At 43.2% G+C, this 23,337-nt stretch overlaps 1 protein-coding gene and 1 long non-coding RNA gene across 2 annotated transcripts in view; one reads left to right on the top strand and one right to left on the bottom strand.

Annotated features, from left to right (window-relative positions):
- LOC138295203 (uncharacterized) overlaps positions 1-18,966 on the top strand; it is a 32,527-nt gene extending 13,561 nt beyond the window's left edge. Inside the window, exons 2-3 of the mRNA XM_069233387.1 lie at positions 9,935-10,043; positions 17,773-18,966. Of these exons, the coding sequence (XP_069089488.1) occupies positions 9,935-10,043; positions 17,773-18,605 (942 nt within the window). The 3' untranslated portion in view covers positions 18,606-18,966. The remainder of the gene's footprint in view (positions 1-9,934; positions 10,044-17,772) is intronic.
- Positions 1-23,337, bottom strand: part of LOC138296797 (uncharacterized) — a 183,286-nt gene that overhangs the window by 107,686 nt on the left and 52,263 nt on the right. The window lies entirely within an intron of this gene.

Genomic DNA, 23,337 nt, shown 5'->3' with positions numbered 1-23,337 from the left:
TGAGCCGGGATGCTGAGGGAAGGGAATGGAGATGTGGGCAGTTGGTAATGAAGTGGGTAAATTTGTATTGCAGATGTACCAAGCCTGATTTGCAAATGCGTGGGGGTCAAGGAATTGGATTTGGAGAATCAATGTTTAACATGTATGTCGAAGTATAGAAAACAATCAACATAATGATAAGAAAAATACATTAAAAAACCCTTGGCTGAGTAACATTCTGAAAGGTTTATACACAGTCACTCTTGCAGTAGGTCAGAAATTCAAGGAACAGTCAGGCTCTTATGAAACTTGGGTTGAACCATTCATTTGGCGTACACATAAATATCTCTTGTCGCATATTCCAAGAGTACATCAGAAATGCCTGATGAGAGTAAACTTCTGGAGAAGTATTCTCCACATACTTACATTGGAACAGTAAATAGTGACGCGCCGCTCTGATGAGCAGGCGTGAGGATGGCTCCCCGACTGTTCCTCTCAGGACCACATAAACGTCCTGTTTTCCAGTGATCCTTAACTGGGAAGTGCCTGCAAGAAAGGCTGCTTACCAACGTCCAGGATACAGACCCCTATGGATCAGTATTTCTCTTAATGCTGAGTAGGTCACCTGTGAGGTTGTTAGCCCTTGATGGTGACTCACCGTGCATCTTCCACTTGCTGACCTCTAAGGAACTGTTTATTTTGGTTTAGAAACTTCTCTCTGTATTATGCACCTAGTGATGGCGGGCTTCTTTGCACAGAGTGCCTCTGGAAATTTGTCAGTCCCTTCTGGTGTGTGGCCGTGGAGCCATTGAGTACCCTCAGGCCCAGGATACCCGTCAAACTGGTGTCATTTGCCTTTCAGTAACCCTTCATCCAGAGATGGTGTGGGTGCCTGCCAACCTGGAGGCCTTTCCTGCTAGTGATGCTCCACTCTTTTTAGCGACCAGCAGTCACCTCTCCTACTCCAAATACTGGAATGTTAAGTCTATACACGCATGCATACCAGTGAACCTAATAAGCTCAGCTACCCATGCACCTGCTGCAGTCCTCAAACCTCCGCATGCGCACTCCCACACAACTATGGGAAAAGTAGTCCTGTTCATGCAGATCCTTAGATCTGTAGAGAAGAGTGTGGAGTGCAAATTTCAACGCCGAGAGGATTTCGTTTGAAGCTGAGAGAGGAGGGCACTGACCACCGAGTTTTGGGCGTGAGGAGGATAGTAAGGCTTCAGTTTGCCCTTGACCAGATAGGTCCGTAGTATGTGACGGGGCTGAGTAGATATTTCTGATGTTAATTAGTCAGAATGTAATGGCAGTTGTGATGGGGGAGGCACAACCTGTCAGTCTTGTCCTAGTCAAGGGGTAGTGTATGTGACCAAGAAAGGAGTTGGGGTAGGTGGGGCGGTGGGGCACAAGGCCCCGGGAAGTGCATTAATTCTCTTTTGATGAGGTGGCGGGGAGCCCTCCTGTGCCCGAGCCCTGTAGGGCAGTCTGATTTTGGATGGAAGGATGAGGGCAGGGGACGGAGGAGTGGAGTGGAGTGGAGTGGAGTGGAGTGGAGTGGAGTGGAGTGGAGTGGAGTGGAGTGGAGTGGAGTGGAACAGTAATGTTGGCAAGGGGCGTAGGACGGAGGGGTTCCCCGCATTGGCCCTTCTGGGCTCACACAGGCGAGGCGTGGGGCAGGAAGCAGGTGTAGAAGCAGCAGGCGGGGGAGGCAGCCCGAGAGGTGCTGGGCAAACAAACAGATCACACTCGGTCTGCCACATCCTGGGAAGCAAAACTGGCCATGGAGGCTGTGATCCACCGTGTCCAGTGCTTCTGGGGGGAGTGGGGGTCAGCAGGCGAAGGGTGGATGAGACGTGATTGTAGTGACAAAGAAAGTTGAGCACTTGTGGAAGGGCAGTCTTGGCGCAGTCGGCAAAAAAATGGATTGCATTGACTGTAGATTGATGTGTAAGTTACAAGTGCCTCTGAGAACAGACGGGGGGTGCACTAGTAGGTAGAACGGCCGGCCACAGTTACCTTAAGTGGTGGCGTGGCAGTGGTGAGTTAAAGGAGCGTAGAATGCAGCCAGGCGGGGGGGGGGGAGGGGGGGGGTGGTGTATGACATAGATTGGAGGACCGTAGCGCTTGTGAGCGGAGAGGATGAATGGCTTTGATTTATGGACCAAAAATCTGCAGACGAATTTGTGAGCTTGGCGCTCACGCGTATTTTAAGAGCCTTTCCGCACGGACATTAATAAAAATAGAAACACTGAGCAAAATCAAATCAGTACGAACTTTAACTAGTGTGTGATCTACTTTGGGTTGGATGATAAATAAAATCCCTGCTTGTTAGTCCAGTGATTAGCAATTATTCAATACAATAGTCTCCTTATGAATGTCCATCAGTTTTCATTTTAGTTGGATTCGTAGCTGCCAGGTGCCCCTTGCTGCGGTTTTGCTAAGTCTATCCTCGCCCGTCTGTGGGGATAGCGCATTTCTATTCCTCGGCTTTTCTGTGACCTGTCATCGCCAGAAGCAGGCCAGACAACAACTCCCAGAATGCAATGTGTGTTTTTTTTTTTTTTTAAATGCACATTGAAGGGTTGGTTGGGGGTGCGGGGTGCTCGCACGAGATGGACCGCGGGGCAGCCGTGTCATGTGTCACACAAGTTGCAGTACTGCATGCAGCTCGCGCGCTATTTCATGTGACACACGCTCCTTTTTTTTTTTTTTTTTCTCCCCCTCCCCAAACCCCCTCTCCCCCCTCCACTCTGGGACTTGTAGTTTTTCCGTCCGGGTGGGTAAAGTAGGTTGAAGTGAATAAAAACAAGCGACTCCTTTCTTGTGTCTGAACTCCTGGTCCCGGGTGGGGGTGCAGGCTGCGCGTGCTCCTTCCTCCCGGGGATGCTCGGGGCGCCGGGGGCTCCGCTCCTTCCTCCCTGCGGGCGGGGCGGCGCGCGCCTTGTGTTTTGTGTCTGGTGACTCAGCACAGCGAGGCATTAACACCCCCCACGCTCCGGGCGCCCCCACTGCCGGGAAGGGAGACGGGGGATGTCTGCGGAGGTAGGAGAGGCTCGGAGGCCGGGGCTTCCTGGGCCCCGGGGTGGGATGGGAGAGGGTGGTCTTGGCTCCCGCCTGGACGCTGATCTCGGCGCCCCTTCATCGGGTTAATGTGGGGGCTCGGGGAGGTTAAGGTCTGTATTTGTGTCCACGTCGAAAACGTCGTTTTCCGAGCCCCCCCGCCCCGTTGTTTTGTTTTCTCCTGCATGTGCAAGTTTTTCCACATTGCACAAATAGTTCTTGGTGACTGTTTATCGTATTTTTTCCGTATACACACGACATAACTGCCTTTCTGTGTGTGTCTCTGTTTTTCTTGTTTGCCGGGCATCAAATAACATTGCGTCCTTGTATGTGTGTCTTCTGTTTGTAGTCATTTTGTGTAAACCCTTGCTTCGCTCTGCTTGTGTGTGCCTCATCCCAGTACTGTTGTGTGTCCTGGAGACACACCCGCTATGCATGTACTGCACGAGGAGACGCGTAGATACAGGGAGCGAACCGTGTCATATTATACAGGTGTCACTCCTGTGTTTTCCACCCTATTGCATGGGTATTTAATGTCTGTCCCTGTGCTTTCTCCTTGTTTTGGGCAGGCTTCAGTCAGTGCTTCATCCGTCACTGTATTTTCTTGCCTTATCTGTATTTGATGTCACTTAAAGTTATCTCTATTATCGTTGTATGCCTGTGGCATCATATTGTTGAAGTTTCGTTCTGTACATGCCCCGTATTGTACATGCACCATTTGTGCACGGGTTTCCTTTTGTTTACTTCTGTAATTCAGTGTTTGTGCCGAAATGCGTCTCTATTTTGTACAGGTATCTGTCTATTGTCTCATATATGTAAATATCATTCTGTCCTCCTATTTCCAGTTGCCTCCCATACAGTTAAGGTATGCGGAGTTTGCATTTCTCCTTTGAGTGCACAGGTAGGTTTGGGGGTGATCGCTGTCTGTCCCTTTGTGTATCCCCATATTACAATATAGCTTAGATGTAGAGCGATAAATGCATATTTAGTGTTTCGCACTAGAATAAACTAACCAACGTGGGGGAGCGTTATCTCGCGTCCCTACAGAAACAGCACAGCACCAAATGGAAGGTAACCTACATGCAATGAAACCTACTTTTTTTTTTTTTTTTTTTTTTTTTAAGGCAGACATTGAGCCACACATTTCTCATCATGGAGTCCTGACCCTGAACATTTTGACAATACTGGTTAGGCTCAAACTCTCTTGTGGGAGGGAGTTATCTGTCATTTCAGTCTAAGGGCCCGGGAGCAAAGGAGGTAAAAAATGCCCAACATTGCTAGTCTCTCTCTCTATTTTTTTTGTTGTTTTTTTGTTGTTGTTGTTTTTTTCAAATTTATTATTATTTTTTTTTTTTTTAATTTAACAGAAAGAGCACCCTTTGCAGTGATTGAAAACAACAGTGGGGCATATTGGAGAGCTTAATGGCTTTCCCCACCTCCCAGGGCAACTTGCTTCAGCTGTACCACTGCTTCTTGAAATCTGTCAATGGCAGTCAGATATGAAATGATATTAACTAAGCATATCCCAGCAGATCTCTCACCATTTCTCCCTTTAACATATGCCCGCTCAGGGTCATTACATTTAAACTAATTTTCTCAGAACGGACAACTGTACTGTAACCAGCTAAGTGGACGAAAAGGAATACAACCACACCTTTCCAACCAAAACACCCTCACTAAGTAGAGTGCTACGTATGTAGGTACGCGCTTCAGGGCCCCACGTTTTTCTTTCTTGATTCAGCTTTTTTTTTTTTTTCCACACACTAAGTGGAAGCTGAATAAAGAAAGAAAAGTCAGCCCGTTCAAGGCAACGTTGAGTCCTCTGTGAATTATAGTCACAAATAAGCTCCGAAATTGAACAAGTAGTTCTTTCTTAAACATGCAATGCAGAGAAGAGCTAAGTTTCACGTGGGAATTTCAATGATTACAATTTTATCCACCTCATCAGCTTTCATTGAGTTCAAGGCAGTGTGTGTATATTTCACCAGCTTTTCTCTAATCTTTTCCCATAATAAGGAAGGTTGGAAATTTACTCCTGACAATGGTAGAAGTAGAACTTCTTCCAGGGTTGGGAAAAAAAGTGGTTGGAGGGAAAGTGAACAAGAAAGATTTTCATATGAGCAAATCTACACATGCATATTTTCCCATGCTAAAATACAGTTCACAAATATTTTATAGGGGTACGATTTCTGGTATACTTATTGTGAATTCATGAAAGCCACTAATTCAAAGACGTATATCCTAGGTGCACTTTTTGTGACTTTCTTTAAGAATTGGGTCCCTAATTAGGCCTGGCCTTAACAAAGACATTTTGTTTTTATTAAACTTCTATTTCTCTTTTTTTTGGCTGGCTCTACTGTGAGTGATCTCATTCTGCTCTTCCACAGGGAGCATACTGGCACATAAAGTAGTTTTGTTCAGTGTCAGGAACTACAGTGGCATAATGAAACTGGAGGGGGCCCCTTTGGAAAGTACATCGAGGGGTCCCCTCTCCAGACTCGCTCAGGGCCGGTGATGTGCTGAAGGGGCATCCTGGAGGGGGCTGCGGGGCTTTTGTTATGCCTCTGGTGGCAATGTGCTTTTAGAGATCTAAAATTGTTTTTTGTTTTTGCCAGTGTTTGTTAAAATAGTGAGGGCCTACCAGCTCCCACATAAGTGTGATAAAAGGCGTGTCAAAATAAGATGCGCATTGATTAAACTAAAAGACTCACAAAAAAATGTTGTCTCTGTTGGCTTTGTCAGTGCTTGTTTATTTTTATGCTTCCCATAATCTTGTTGAAAACGGTTACACTGATTTTTCCATTAGGAATATTTTTGGGAAATACCAGCATGCATCAAGACATTTTACTAAATGGCGCTTCAAAGAAATAGCACCTAAAATGTCATAGTAGCAAAACTTTTTCCCCCAGTTGCATTTTTACTGAACACTTTATTTTAAAAGCAAAGAATCCTCACTCTTGCTTACACGCTTCTGCAAACATTTGCATCCAACCAGAGAGCATTCTGGGAGCATTATACTTAGCCTCATATTGTTAAACTTTTCAAATGTGTGTACACTTTTATTTATTTTTTAATACTAGAACCACTGTCAGTAGTGCAGTATGACCTTAAAACATTTACAGCGCTCACCCTAATAATGAAGGCTTTGAATTAATGAACCATAAATACAAGTTCGAACAGTATTAACATTTGGACACACATTACCTCAACTGCAGACAGTTCCCCTTGCTGTAAACTGGCAGCCAAAAAGGGTTTGTGCTGCAGGGAGTTGGGCCTGCTTGTCCCAGGGACAAAATAAACATGAAAACTTGTTGCCCTTGACCCCAAACAAGATGTCCCAGGTGTATGTTTGTGTGTGTGTATATGTAAATATATATATATATAATGTATGTTTATATTAAATATTGTGATACAAATCCAGAGTCAGATGAAGCTGGATGTGGGGGGGGACTCTAGGAACATTGCGCAAGAAGGACTCCAGTCTGTGCCCAAATTGGAATTGACACTGTAAGAGGAGAGGGGGAATTTGTGTTGAAGTAGCTTGTTCTCAAAGGACAGCTTAATAGTACACTGGATATGAGGGCAATTCCAGGAAAACACGCAACACTTTATTTTAAAACAGCTTGAAACCTATGTGAGTGGACTGTGATGTTCAACGTCTGTAGTCACTAGAGAGGTTTGTCTGCACAACAGACTTTTGATGTTTGTGACTTTTTGCACTCTGCACACAACTTTGCTGTTCCCTGCAGAGTTAGTGTATTGAATTTTGACAGAACCGCCCGTGTTTTTATAATCATATTATTGAAATATGGGGCTTTCTGGTACCCTTCCCAAAAGAAAAAGAAAATAAAACCAGTTTGTTACCTGACAGGGGATATAGATTCTCCCCTTCACACTAGAATGAATTTAAAGTCCCACAGTTGATGGCGTAGTGCAGGTATGAATGTTTGTTTTTCTCCCCACTTCTCAAATAGAATTGGTTTCTTCCTTTGCATTCCCACTCCTATTTCCCTCATTCTCAGGTAGCTGGGAATTATGTTCTGTAAAATTGCCTCAGGGGGAAATACTGTTGCCTCGTTGCATTATTGCTCCAGGGTTCTTTTGCTTGGGCAATTTTGAATTTTGCATGTTGGAATGAAACATATTGACCTTACCAACTGGTTATACCACGTTTTGCCTCTTTATTACACATTTTCCAGGAATCTTGTATCCCCTTCAAGCAACAAAGGAAAAGCCATATAGCTCTCATGGTCTCAGTTAAGTTCCACTGTTTTAAAAATAAGATTGAAAAAGATTCACACAAACCTATATCTCTTTGCAGCAGCATTAAGCATTGTGCAAGCCCCTAATTGAATTAGTAAATACCAAGTACATATCGACAACACTGCAGATTTTTTTTTTTTTTTGAGAAACGTTATAAAATTCGCTGTGATATTGCTTACACTTGGAGAAGTTCTCCGCTCCATGACATGCCAGCAAGAGAGAGTCCCAGTTGGTCCACATTTGAAGACCTGGATACAATTTTCATTCCACAAATCCCTCTTCTTACCACAAGAACCACCTGTCTGCTTTTTGCTGAAGGAGTGCAATCACTATAATCTCACTTTTTCTGTTCAAAATAGTTAACACTTATGGAGAATAAGTCTTCTTTCCAGCAGCTCTAAAATCTGGAATAAGTCACTCCATGCCTCAAGAAACAAACCAACCTACAGAATAGCAGAGTATGTCCCGATGTGCCATTCCCTGGAAAAATAGGTGAAAGAGTTGTTGCATAAGAACTTCCAACACTTACCACAAATAACTTCCTAAAACCATTTTAGTCTGGTTTTCACCCTATACATAGTGCAGAAACAATCACTATACACATACTTTACACTAAGAATGTTAGGTGGTGGAGATGTGGGCCTAATGGTTACTTGTCGACCTGTGAGCAGTGTTGTGAAATGCTAGACCAGACTTTTATCCTTCAGATCTCAATTCTAGAATGGGAATAGAGGGAAATGTACATAGCTGGTTTAACTGTTTGCTTTCTACAGGCTTCCAATTAGTTAATATTGACTTCTTCGAATCTTCTTTGCTTCCAGTAAAATATGATGTACTACATTTTTCACCTCATCTTTTCAATTTATATATGCAACCTTTAACGTCAATATTTTAAGAAAAGTCTATTTAAATTCATCACTTTACCACTGCACAGGTTTACCTATAAGTGTTTGAACTATCACATGTACTAACTCTGAAGCCCATGCTCTGTAATTTAGCAAACTTGTTACAGACATTCTTATTGAAGCTCAACCCTCAAAAGGCCAAATCCCTCCCCTGTTCTTGATTGAAAATCCTTCCCCTGGTCAGAGATAACTTACCGCTCTCCTCACTTAAGCTATCTTCTTAACTTAGCCCCATACTCAGTCACTTGGCTACCTCTCCCTGAATAACCACATAAACAGGCTAACCAAATCTGTGTCCTATTAACTCCACGTTCTTGGGAAAACTAACACCAACCATTCTCCCTGCAGACTTCAGACCCACAGTACAGGGCCTGTTTTTCAACAATTTAGAGGGCAGAAAGGCCTTTCTTGTAGGCCTTCCAACAGATATCACCACTCCCCCTCCAAGCATCCCACACGCAATGGCTGAGGTCGAGTTGCAGGAGCAAAGAAATTTGATCACATCTCCCCCATCTTAAATCTCCTTCACTGGGTACATCCCAGAGCAACAGATTATTTCAAGATTGTGTGCATGATACATAAATCAATCCTCAACACACTCCCGCCCGGTCTGAACAAAAGCCTCAGACTATTGGGTGGATATTGAAGTAAGAGACTGAGATCATCAAATTCTTGAACTTCCAAAACCCATGAAAACTAAACAAAGACGGGCCTTTTCATGTCATTCTGCTGAGCTGTCGAACTTTTATACCTGAGTGCACAAGACTAAATCCGAACACTCTGGGTTCCAGGGAACACCCAAAAACAGAGCTCACTCAGGACATCCATAGGACTGAAGTGCACTGGGGATGGGATTTCAAATGCACAAGGACACAGATGTGGAACAAACAGCTATGCTCTTGATGATTTTGAGTGAACAAGCCCACCTGTATCTGAGGAAGTGATACAGTATATTGTTATCAAACTGAAATTTGTATTAAATGTCATTGCATATTTTAAAGAAAAAGCAATTACCTAAGTTATTATTTCATGGATAAAACAGCACGCTTATGGATTCAGATGTGAATTATTACTAAAAGTTAAAAAGATGACATTATCACCCATACAGGGTTGTGTATGGGAGAACCCCCCCTTCTCAAATCAGGTAAAGGGGGGGATAATTTAACTACTCCATAACAGGCAATGGCTGTCATTCTGTTTTTTGCCATTGGACTTTGTGCTCGCCTCGGAACCCAAAATAATTTTAACTCCAAGCTCAGATTCTTGTAATGGCCAGGGCAGCTTGGTAAGTGTTTCCGTAATGTTGGAGTCCAGAGAAACTTACACAGTTTGTCATTTAAATCTTTTAGACAAGATTACAGATTGAATATTATGCCACAGCCTAATGCAGTTATGATACTTAAAAATGTTAGTTAAGTAATTGCATGGCAAATGGAGGAACGGTGCATTTTATTTTTTTTTATTTTTAATTGTTTTAAAAAAATTTTTTTTTAAGGCTGACAGAGGTTTAATTTCGCTCCATGTTCTCTGCGTTTGGTTGTATTTTTCTGTTCACTGATGTTCTGGTACTTACGTCACCAGGCACTAAAACAACACATATTGAAACCATTTTTTGTGAAAAAATCCGTAGAACCTAATTAATCTGACACTAAAGGTTATCTTCAGTAAACACGTTGTTGGCACCACGACCACTGCTAATACTCGTGTGGATAATATTTCAGGGGCCAGTTATAATGGAGGAGGAGGCGTGGGACCGCGGGCTTGTGCCACATCAGAAGACCCTGGAACGACCCTCGGTGATGGTCGAAGAGAAGAAAATTATCTTGCATGGTAAAGGACATTTCTAGTCAAAATTCCTAATAGTCGCACTTTTTTATTAGGGTTTTGTGTGTTTGTTTGTACTAATATCTAAATTAAAATACATATTGTTCCTTCCTTTTCTGTATCCTTTCCAAATATCGGTGTTTACTCCAGTTATCTCTGTCTGATTTCATTTGTCATTTTGCTTAATTATTTTACTAACCGCTTGTGTCCCGTCTTATTTTAAGTCTTCCAGGACTTGCATCAAATATGTATGTTGAGCGACACTACACCAAACCCTGGGCGGCCATCCCTCTACGTCCTCGCCTACCTAGCCTAGTGTAAATGCCTTTTCTCCGTCGTCCTGTCAGCTTTCACATTAACAAGTCGCGCTGTAGGCTGTCCTAAACACCGTGGTTTAGCTAGTGGCCTCTATGGGCTCATTTCCAAAACCTCCACTATTGTCACACCCAAGGACCTCTGTGCACCAATCTATCTATCCTGTTAGGGCTCCTTTTAATTATTTCCTGGGAACGTCTACTGCAGGAGCCTGTGTTTATCCATATCTCATGGGTCAATGGGTGCAGTCATCCCTTCATCCTTCTGGGCTCGATCATCAATACAATTACCCTTGAGACCCTGATTACAAACTTAACTGGCCCAGTGCCCCCGACCCTGCATTCTCTGGGTGCAGGAACACCGTACCCAGTTTTACAAATTGGAAAATCCAGTCAGTGTAATTCTTAGAGAATGGGCTGCAGGTGCAACCCAGACTTGGTCCCTGGGTAACACCCCTCTATGTCAAGGGGGAGCATATATTCATGCCCCTGCCAGACCACATCCCACCACCCCTTCCCTGAGCAGACATTGCCACCTCGGTTTCCCACCTCACATGAGCGTTAATACGATGGAATTGGAATCCTGTGTCCAGTTGTATCTTGGGGAACAAAAACCATGCACATTTCATTGATTTTAACTCTTAGTAGGTGTGGTTAGGTGCAGAGGTTCTTGCCGGAATCCTTTATTTGTGCCACTTGTTATCTTTGCGCCTAACTCATAATTGGGGCCAAAGTCTGGTAACAAACTTCCCAGCTCCACAAACTACTGCAGCAGTGACCGTAAACTGTACAAGTAGCGTTTTACATTACGTTTTGTAGATGGTGCTGGACATCCTAAGCATATATGTAGATGAGTCTCCCAAAGTGCATAACTAAAGGAAGCTACAGAAAGTTTTACATAGATGATGCATCAACTATAATTAGGTTGGAGAGTTGACCTTTCAGATCAGCGCTGGTAAAATTGTGGTCCATAGGAGACATAGCTGCACACTGAGCAAGCAGACTAGTCGCTTACCGTCCCCACTTTAGTTGCATCATTCCAGAAACAAGTGAGTAATGGGGCTCGCCAGGATAAGGGGAGTACCTCTGTTGTGAAAGGCTAATATACTCTGTGCATGAAGATAATATTGTACATACTGGCTACCATTTATTTTGTATATGATCAAAGAATAACGGGAAACCACAGAATGTATCACTGTTCATAAAGTACAAACCAGGGTAGGGAAAGTATACTTTATTCAGGGTATTTTGTAAAACAAGATCGCAAATGTCATATTGAGATTTAGGGCCTGATTTAGAGTTTGACAGCCGGGTTACTCCGTCACTAACGAGACGGATATCCCATACGCCGTATTAGGATCTCCGTAGGCTATAATGGAATCGTAATAGGACAGCAGTATATCTGTCACTTTCAGGCCATAGTAATCCCACCCGCCAAATTATTATAAATCAGGCTTTTAGTCAGTCTCATAGTTTCAGCTTGAGGCGCATGGAGATAAAGGGCCTGATTGCGACCTTGGCGGATGGGATACTCCATCACAAACGTGACTGATATCCCGTCCGCTGTATTACAAGTTCCATTACATCCTATGGAGCTTGTAAAACTGTGGATGGCATATCAGTCACGTTTGTGACGGAGTATCCCATCCGCCAAGGTCATAATCGCGCCCAAAATGATTTTGCCAGAATCACTGGATTATTAGTCAAGTACCAAAGTGATGTTGGAACCCAAGTTCTGTACTTCTGAAGTCCGTAGCTTAAGCATTAGATAAAGTCTAAATGCAAATTAATTTTGCACGGAGTAACCGGTTGGTGGAAATGTGGATCATAAGAGCACCAAAGGAGTCTACACTTTCAATAAAAAGAAAAACTGTCATAAAGCTGTTGCCATATTTTGGTTTGGAGAAAGATTCTTCAATCATAAAATATTTCTTTTGTAAGTTCTATCTGGAAAGTAGTTGATATGAAGCTTGCCACTCTACTTCGTGTAAAAAACACGAAGAAGATGTCAACTGTGAGTGTTACAACACAACAGGTCGAATCAAGTCTAGATTGAAGGTTAACAAAGATTTACTAGCAGTACATCAGAAAAGCATTTAAAACATATTTACATTAAAACACTGACACTATCCCCCTTGCCTAAAATTTAAAGGTACAGCAACTAAAAAAACAAGTTTAAAGGTAGGGTAATTAGCAGGTGTTATAGTGTTAAGTAAATCTTTGTTGTAGAGGTGAAATGGTGATGAAAAGATGCTCCGAGGAAGCACCCATACCTGCGAAGGAAAGGTACTTCTATTTATTTGAAGACATGTCTGTAGTAGATGAGAGCTACTTGCCTCTACCTGAAGGTAGAACTTCAAGATGGTTCGGTACAGTACGGTTCCCTTCCCTGAGGTCAAAGTACACAACCTCACAAGACACACCCCATGAGGCATCTTGCATGCAAATGCTACACACGCCCGTCATCGAGGCGAGTAAGTAGCTATCCACAGTGATACCCTGCCATCTACACAAGCGTGTTCCTGATCTATTTATGCTTTACCTCATCTGGGCGGGGACAGTTCACACTCTGATCCTTGGTTTTCTAGTTATGTTGTGTTTCCTTGGAGTCACCTTCCCTGCATCCACAATCATGTGGAAATCCACCAGTGGCCCGTGGGTAACTGACCACATGCTGTGACCCCTTCACAAATACTGCAGAAAGTGCGACACTCCACCAGCGGCCTAGCTTTGCCTTTCCATTAGTGGAGGACATTAGGCTTTGCTCTCTCACAGTTCTCGTTGTTTAAGCTACTGTAATTTCATGCCACAAAACCATAATACCAGCATCTGTAACATCTTGATTCTTGTGTCAAAAGTCTTAAGTGCATGTGCTTTTTTGTTGTTGTTTGTTTTGTTTTTTTCAATTTCCAAACATTTGTTCCATTCAGAATTCCCCAATTTCTGCAGGAGTTTGCATGGGGTTTTGCTTTTATCTGCAAGCACGGGGATGCACTTTACAAAGACAGGAGCTGGTCTCATTCCTGTAGGCTGCTCATAACAGCCTTGACAGATGTCTCCTGGAACAACCCCTTCTCCAAAACAGAATGTGGTGCTGCTGATGGTCCAATCCCCCCCCGATCGTCAACTCACCTGCCCTCAAAATCCCGAATACCATTTCCAAAGAGTATGCATACTAAGTTTCAATGTCAGTATATCAGGAGTACTAAATATCGGCCAAAATATATATATATATATATATATATATATATATAAAAATAAATCTGTAGGTAAGTATAGATTCTTATTTTATTTTTTTATATATACCTACTCCACATATGTGCACTTACACAGTGCATATAACTTCAAGGTACATAGATGTGAGTTAAGAATAGTAAACCTGCACTTCCCTATATGCCCTTACCTTTTGATAGTTTGCCCCCACAGTATTCTGTTCTCGATATTCTTGTTGGTCGATATTCAGTAATGCAATATTTCCAAAGTCTCGGGCTTCTTTTGGTTGGGGCCCCAAACACAAATATAGCAACTTGAATAATATGCTGTTTGTGACTCCTTCAAACAGTGTTTTAATGTTTGGAACTCAGCCAAGGAAGTCCAAAGGGCATGCACTTGTTACTGCATTCACCCTAATGTCTTACATACAAGTTTGCCTTACACGCCACCTCTAAGAAGCTATCTGCTGATACTGACGAGAAGTCAAGGGTAGGTAGCATAGTATCCCCTTAACTTAAGTGTCGTCAACATTTCAGCAATTTGTGCCTATGACTCAAATACTAGAATTTAGGTTTCTAAGATTCCCCCCTCCCCAATACCATCACACGTCTGCCAGGCTTTTTAGCAAGAACCACAGTGAAAAGCCATTCAAAAGCCCTGTTCTGTCACTTTTTCCTTTGCCACTCAGTCCAGTTCCTTCTTTAAATCATCTCTAGTCAATATAGGCAGACTATATGCTTTTATGTATTTTAAGAATTACTTGTACCTTTAGTAATAAGTAGCTTAAAAGGCGCACACCATCATTGGCCGTATACACCTTTGCCTTTATCACTCTCTCTTTGAATTATAACACGGACTCAAAATATTCAGCCATTTCAGTTGGCTTGTTAGCATACACAGTGAGCTTGATGTCTGTTTTTGGGTCCATTCTTCATATATCCGGTAAACATCTTCTCCAAACAGTGCACCTGATCCCAGAACCGGCCAACAACTGACCATCCCTCCTGCCTATTCTTATGCTACAGTAAGGTCCGCCTACCCTTGTGCAGGTTACCTCCCTAATCTGTAGATTTTCTATATGCTTCATTCTCCTTCACTTGGTTAGTTCCTTTGTTAGCACTTTCTCCCTTAAATGTTGCACTTCGTTACACATTCACATTCTAGAATAATGCCCTTTATTTTTGCATCTTCTACATACTTATGCATTTGCAGCAAATTATTTTTTGCAACATCCACAGTGACCATGCACATCATCCTTAGTTGCTGCATCCTTGTGGTCCATGCTTCCTCTTGCGGGATTCAGCTCAACAGTAACGTTTGCGCTTGTTTTTCATCTCATTGATCCCCCTTACCTGTGCTGTCCCACTGACCAATCTAACACCTTGTGAAGCGTCTTGTCTGGAGGACTCATTCTCCAGATTAAGGTAACTAGACCCGCTTTCTTATAAGAGTTTATGGCACAGTCTGCTCGACATATAATGCTCAGATATACGTAGGAAATATTTAGGGAGAAACGTCTGTATGGAAAGAAGTTGTTTGGCATGTCTTGCATTCCTGTTTGTTGCTAGGACTCATGAAAGGTCCTTAATGCAAGAATTGTGACAAGCTAATAAGTGATGAACTGATATATAATGAAGTGTTTTTGGTAGGAGGAAGCTGAAATTCCTATGTGTACAGCTATTACAAGGTTAGTGATAGAAACTTCACAGTTATGGTAAGATTACTGTTGAAAGGAGTGTTTTGGTTTGTTTATAACTTTGGCTCTATTTGAATCTGCACAGAATACTACAGCCAAGTGGGGTAAGTGCCTACGTTTTGCATGGCTTAAAGGAGTTATGAGAAGAACATTTAAAGGTGAGGGGTGGGTCAAAAAGTTGCCTTTTCCATTTTAACTCCCAAGTGAAAGTTTTCTCTCCACTACAGCAAAATACACTGAGTGGAATTAGGCCGACCATGACATGAAACTGGAACCTTACTCAGCCCAGTACCTTTTTATTGTTTGGTGTAAATCTGTTGAGTAGCTTTTAAGGTATTTGCACTCTATGAAAGTTTTTGGGTTAGCTTCAAAAGCAGACTACACAAAGGGGATCTTGTGAGTTCTTGGAGGATTTGAGGATCTGCTGAGCTTGATTGGTTGGCAGCGCTTGAAAAGTGTTGTGTTTTTTTTTTTTTTTTTTTTTTTTTTTTTGCAGCAGCTATTGGAGCATCACGGGGATGTGAAGCAAATGAAAGGGGGCATTCAGTGCCAGGGGAACCCTTGTGACCCCTTGGGTCTTAACACTTGGGTAGATGTGTAGAGGTTCCAAGAGTTACCTCACAAAATTGAAAATAAAAAAGTATTTCCTACAGTGTTTACAGATCCGAAATGGGGCCCACAAATTTGAGGGCAGATCTGCATTTTGTAAACCTTTTTTTTTTTTTTTAATTATTACTCTTATTAAATGAAAATAGTAAAAAAAATAAAATATGTCGAATAGGCATATGTCGAAGGTTTTGGATTCATTAAACGAAAATGTTTTAATCTTGTCTATACTCTCCTGGGATAAGTCCTGTTAGTTACAGAAGCTACATTTCTAGAACCCAAACAATGGATTAGGAGCCAGAATGTGTTTCTGGTGTCATATCGCTCAGGTTAGCGGAGGCTAAGTGCGTCATTTCAACTTTGGTTGTCTCAACACGGGACCGCCAAAGCTGCGGAGAGGATGCCATCGCCATGGTATCACCCCACCCCAACGCCCTATTGGCCTGAGTGCTATTTCGTAGCACAGAGGGGGGCAAAGCAGACAGTGCGCATTCCAAAGGTGCTGGGCAGGGTGTACAAGGGCCCCCAGCACACCCTCACTGCCAGCCTTTTCATGTCGGTAAAGTTGCCTTGGGAAGGGTGGCAGTGAGGGGAGTTTAATCAGCCAGGCGGCACGGAGTTCAGCGCTACCCTGTCTGAGTACAACTTTGACCACCGTCATGCCGTCGGGAACCATGTTCCCGGTGGGTCCGCCTGCCAGGGCTGTAATTGAGCTGTCGGAACTGCCACACTCATAATGAGACCCTAAGTCCCTCAATCTAGGTTGGGCACTATATAGGTGCTGTAATAGCAAACCCACAATTTGTGATACCGCTGGTAAAAGGTCGGTGCCCAATTACTGTACCATCAAAGGTTTTGAAATTCAGAATGGGGAATAACATGTCTAGTGTGCATGCTTCTGTCTATCTGTGGTGTACAGACTCGAAATTGTGCTTTTTCCCTTTACAATTTGTGTCTGATTTTCACCTGGGGCATATAATTTTGGTACAAAACCTTGGGAAGGTGGTGCAGAGGGATATTAGCTCCTGAGTTGCTGGAAACAACGGAAGTTTGCTACCAAATTGGGGCTAGCGTCAGTCCTAGAATGAGACTATTGTATTCTTAAATGTTAAACGTTAACCCAGACTGCTTCTCTGATTTCTCTATATGCTGTTATGTTTATGGTATGATTATTACTAAAGTTAGTGGTCAATTTCGCCATGGTTTTACTCTACATGTCAATATGTTTCCTTTTGTACACAATAGCTCAGTGCTGATAGCTGTAGATACTTTCTAATCTACCTTCAATGGCATCGGAAATGTCCCCACTTCCTGCAGTCCAGTCTCCTAGTTTGCTCAATCTCATATGAAATTCAGTGGGGTCGCCACAATTCCAGTAGTCCGATTTCCTTACATTCATTTTTGTTTATAAGATTGCATATTAAATGTCAACTAGAGTTGAAAGCTGTGGGCTTCCTATGGGGACAGCTTTGTAAAATATTTTCAAGAGCACAGCTTTCCCGAGCTAGAAGCAATCTCTGACTTGCTAAAGTTCTTAGTTATAACTACATTCTGGACTCTAGATCTGCAATGCACCCCTGAATATGTATAACTTACTAACCTGAAAAGAATACATAGCTCAACTGGAGATGGCTAGCTGTGGCATGTGGCAGTGGGTAGTATGAAGATATTCGAATGCTCCGGAGGTGCATTGCTTGGGGTAACGGGAATCAACAGTATGATTTGGTTTGGCTCATCCTGGGGCAAACTAGAGCTTGTAGTCCTGCTTATGTGCCAGAACCTTGCGAGGTTTAAGGGCACTCTCTGCCGATGAGGTGCCCAGGTGGCCATACTGATGATGATATTTTCAGTGTGCATGCTGCCACAAATATAGACTTGTACTAACACACATCTTTTCAATGTGCAGATCCTGAAGAAGCTGGCCCAAGCAACCATCTTGTCCAACGACAAGCAAGACCAACTAGCACCGTTAACTGTGACACCCAGCCTGTTAACATACCTTGTATTACCAGCATGAGAAGGCAAGATCCACCACAGCCACCAACAGGACAACTTGTGCCGCGCAGTCGTAGCAACAGCAGCTCCACTGATGATGCAAGCAGTGATGAGCTGGACAAGGACACTGGACGTGCCCGTGAGGAACAGACACTGATACTGAAAAGCATCAGGACAGCTATGCGGCAAGTAGCACACACCATTCGCTTGCGACACATGGAATTGACAAAGGTCAATGCAAATCTCTTGCGTGTCTTGCAGGACAGTGCGGCCCTGCGACGGGAAATGGCTGCAAAAGGGCGGGACATGGCTGCACAGAACAATAGAATTACAGCTATCCAGGGCGACATTTTGGGTGTGCAGCGTGCCATGCAGGAAATGATTACAAGGGTGTCTGAGATCATTTCCATTCAAGCACAGGCAGCTGTAGCGGCCATGTTCCCCTCCTCCACAGTTACATCGGACTCGGATGACGGTGAGATCCTCCAACCACTTCCAGAATCCTTGAGACAGCGAATGCCACCTCAGTCCGTTCCACAGATCAACACAGCTGCTGCTAGGCAGCACGTACTACCTATGGCACCATCTCGGGTTGCTGCCATTTCAACCAATGCATATAACACTAACTTCAGGGGCAGGAGAATGAGACATGGCAAGGCCCCCTTAAGAGCTGATAAGCCCTATGCCAAAGGACGTGGAGGGAGGGGTGGGAGGGGCGGATGGGGCAGGGGACATGGCATATGACATCACTATTCAAATTGATATTGAGCACCAACAAATTTGTTGAAACAGTTTGTCAAATGGTCCCCGGATGGGGTCTGGTAATACGGGGTGTTGGACGCTGAGTTTTGGTTCATGACGTCTCTTGTTGGGGTGTTTCAGAATGTGGTTCCATCGGAGGGTGGCAGGCGTCTGTGTGCCACTGATCGTACATATGTGATTGGGCGGGGTGGGATCGTTTTTCATGAATATTGTCTTTGATATGGTTTTGCGATTTTTCTGTTAACCATTGGACGATGTGGATTCAATCTTCGGGCCGTGTCTGGTGCCATAATTGAGATTATTCATGGTTCTCCTATGATGCTTAATACATCTAATTGTCACATTTTTGTTTTTCTGTTCTCATTTCATGGCATTGGCATGTGACGGTAATGGAAGCAGTGTGTCGAATGAACCCTGTACTCCCACGATGGGTACTGCTCCAAGAGAATGGGTTGCTGTCTGACTGGTTGTCGTCTTCAATCATTGTGCAGAATGTCTTTCTATGGCAGTGGTCTCCAAACTTTTTAATGCCACACCCCCCAGTTGAAAAACCACACCCCCTCAGAATTTTTCACAATTGTTTTAATATGATGGCAATGTTTAAATATGTCTAGACCTATATAAACATTGCGGTTAAGTACTGTTACCTTTTTAAAAATGCAATACCATGCTTCTGCCTGTTATTTGTATAATGCTTCTTTTGGCCAGAGTCTGGGTCTCCCCCCCCCCCCCCCCCCCACCCCCCCAGTTTGAAGACCTCTGTTCTATGGGGATATTATGCAGAGCACTACATGCTAGGATGCCAATGCAGGCAAATACTGGACAGGGCTACAGCACATCACCAGCTGTAGAAGGACAGCAGTTTCCACTTCTGGGCAAGACTAGAGGGTCTCTCTTGTCCTGTTGATGAAATGAGTAGTGGTTTTGCCACAGAGAAAGGGCTGCCTCAACTACTGGCAAAGGAATAGTGCACACACAGGCATGTTAAGTTTGTTTCCTTTTATGAGGGCACATCTCAGAAGAATTTCATGGTACAAACAAAACCAGAGTTATGTGTACAATGACTGCTTGAAATGCTAAAACTTTTAGGACTCCAGTTGCAACAGTTAGTTCACCTCCTTGGCTGAAGGCAGCAGATTCCGACATGTGGAAGGTGGCCCCTAGAGGGCTCGTTCACAAATTCTCAAAGTTGTGTTTGAATTGCTGTCCTTTCCACTGATGTCAGAGTAAACTCCGAGCGAGAAGTTTTAAGATGCTAATGTGTTAGATGGTCAGGTTAGAAGCTTGTCCGGTGCCTTTGACTGCCATTTGTAGAAGGATTTTACATCACTGATGAGCTTGAGATATCTTACTATACGGGATGGAGCAAGGAGTTCAGGGAAAGGTGGACATCCCCACCCCGATGTGGAACTGACCAGTAAGTGTACCTTAGGCTTGAAGTGTTCGTGTTTCAAGAAGCTGTCTGCCAGTGGACCACCGGTAGGTAAAAACAAATTGACCAGATAGTCTTCCACACACTTCTTCAGTCATAGGAGGAGCATGGTGTCCTTTGCATAATTGAGTTAGCCTTGACAAAACCAGTAGGTCTGGCTTTGTTATAGAGCACACAGTTGACAGGTCATGTGCATACGATCACACCCACATTCAAAAATTCTATAGACTGTTGCAGATGTACATATGCTCGCCGAGGCATCATTAAATGCATACGTCTGCACAGGCATCCTCCTCAAATAATTTGAGGTGTGGTACATACTGTGCGAATAAATTATGGTTTGTCCTTTATTCACCCCACACCCCCAATACAGGGCCACCTAGACACTCCGAAAAGATTAACTTGCAAAACCTACAGTGCAACAGCTACACTGCACACAAAGCAACCAGCCGCAGAGTAAAAACAATAAGTGAAATCATGAGTTATTAGCTGGCATCCATGTCAATAAAAACTATTGGAGGTGTCCCTTAACTTACAGTTGCTAGATTTTATGCTGAAAATGTTATTTTGACCCAGTTTAGGAAGTAGCTGCACAATACTAAGGAAACAAATAGTCTGCCCCACCATAGGGCCCTCGTTATGAATAGCCCCTTACTGGGAATTCTGGCCCTCCAGAGACACGATTGCTCGTCAGAACAGTATCTCGCACTGCAGTAAAAAACTGGCCCTTTATGAATTGGGTCCTGAGGACCCTCATGGGAATAATTTATTTAACACCCGATTTTCTGTGTTATTCCATCTTCCTGGCCAGATTTACCTGGGGATTTCAGCTTCTTTGAGCAGCTGGAGTCCTGTGGCGAAATCATGCGAGTCTACATTTTTTCCAAGTTTACCGGCAACTGATACTGAGGGTCTGTGCCGGTTGGACTAAATGCTGCACTTATCAGATAGCCATGGAACTTCGTATAGGAGCAGACCCCGTTAGTTGTGCATGAGTTACTGTCTACCAGTGGCTGATGAATTGCAATCACAACTGATAGATTGGGATTGCTCACCTCACTGCCTGCCCCTGTGTAGATTGTATGAGCTCTGTGAGATGGTTAGTATGGCTTGATGGGTAGCATACGCCATCACAGATGTGGCGAATGTCTTGCTAGCATAATAAAAGTGCATCATAGCATATGGCACACGTAATACAGCGGATGGGATATCCGTCATTTTTTGAAAGAGTACCTCATCCACAAACTCTAAATTGGGCCCTAAATTTGTCTCTGCCAGATCAAACCAAAAAAGGACCCAAAGTGCAATTAGAAACTAGGCAAGAGGTCGTCAGTGCAAATGAGCTAGAACAGGAAAATGCCGACACTGGAGGTTGCCCTTCCTTCCAAGAATCTAGGAGCAGATTATGTCACTTAAACTTGTTTGTGACCAGGGAGCCAATGCACTCTAAAGCTGAGCCCACCAATTCATAGATTAGTTAGGGACTAGAAACTTGGAGATGATAGTCAAACACTGCAGATGATCTTGAAGTACCATCAGTCTGTGGCTGATGCAACCTGCCACTGACCACCTTAATACATTCAGGACTGTGAAAACTACTTTCTGTACTCAAGCCAGGCTCGCAGCTTACCGGAACCAGTTCTAGGTTAGGTTGTTCTGCAGAGGTCTGCAGTTGAGACCACAAGATCCTCTCCAACCGACCGCCAATTTAAGAAATCTGAGAGATGGGGTGAAAGCTAAATAAGTTGTGTACACCCTTGGACTGAATGCCTCAAAAGGAGACTGATTCCCATTCCTAGCAAAGAAAACTCCTAGTACATCACTTTCCTAAATAGACCTCAAGTATTGATACAGTACGATTAGCCGTGATACAGGCTTACTATCTGCTCACATGCTTGCCTATGCCTAGTGAGAACACCAGTGTGCGGGGTGTTAGTGCACAAGGGGGCAGAAAGGGTTGTGGGGATACAGGTGTACCTTCTGGTCCAGTGGCTCATTGTATGCCACCGTACCATCACACACCAGGGATGCTAGGACCTCAGCATGGAAGCAATACAGACTGGAGTGTTGTGAAGGGAGTAATTCATTCATTTATTTATAAAGTGAGTATTGTTGGGTTCTGTAAAAGTATCACTGGCTGTCCACATCTAGCTTAACTGTGACAGTAAGCATGAATGACAAACAAGTCATCAATGTGAGTAACACGAAGGGTATCCAAGAGCATAAATGCAAAGCAGAAGAGCCCCTCTGTGAGGGTCTTAAGGATGTAAGTATTCTGTTATTATTTCCACAGACTAATATGTTCCCCCTTTCATGCTCTTATTTGTAGAGTAATCTTTGTCAGTTCTATTTGTGTGAGCATCACTTCTGGTGGAAGTTAGTAGAAGACTTGCTCTGATAATATAGCTTATAAGGCGCATACAGGCAGGCTAGATTGCTTCTCATTGCCAAATCATAGATGACACTACAAGCTATTTAACAGATGAGTGCCAGGCTGCACAGAAAAGAAGAGGAAAAAAAGCTAGGGTGTGTTGACAAGGAAACCTCAATACGCCCTGGCTCCAAGTGAAAGTAACAGTTTCATTAAATAAGAAAAAATTGTTGGCCAAGTGTGCATCTCTACATAAATTCATTTTATGGACTTGGTTCCAGGACCTTAAATCTTTCATCTTCTCTCCACTTCAGACAGAATTTGGACACTTCAGGGGAACTTGAATCTGTTTCCAATGGTTTGCCTAAGGTTGCCTCCAAGTGCCTAGAAATGGTCTGTTGAGGAGGAACAGTATACTTAGGCTTTGTTTTCAAGTCAAATTCGTATTTAAGTACTTTAAGGACTAATGCAGTTATTGGAGAAGAAATGTATTGTCAACAATTCTACTTCAAATAACAATAAATGGAGTGAAAAGGGGACTGAAATAAGTATTTATACACATATATAAGGTATATATGGTAATGGTTTATTGGCGGGGCAGTGCGTTGATTTTGAATATACTTCCAAAGGGCTGCACCCTCCTTTGCATAATGTCTTCCATCATGACTGAGTTTCTAGAATGTTGCATTCCATTTTATGTATTAATTTGCGTTTTAAGACAAAAACACTTATACACTAATTTACAAACATTATTTTAAGATTAACTGCCCTCCACGACTTATAGGCTAATGTTCAACCTTTCATGAAAAATGTTAAGAGTAAAATAGTAGCTTATTATAACCCCCCCTCTGTTTTTGTTTTACTTTTGCAGCCTAGTTAAAATATTTGTCTGTTAAGTGACATTTTCAGAA

This window comes from Pleurodeles waltl, chromosome 5, assembly GCF_031143425.1.
Source record: "Pleurodeles waltl isolate 20211129_DDA chromosome 5, aPleWal1.hap1.20221129, whole genome shotgun sequence".
Taxonomy (NCBI): Eukaryota; Metazoa; Chordata; class Amphibia; order Caudata; family Salamandridae; genus Pleurodeles; species Pleurodeles waltl.
This window is presented reverse-complemented; position numbering and strand designations above follow the sequence as displayed.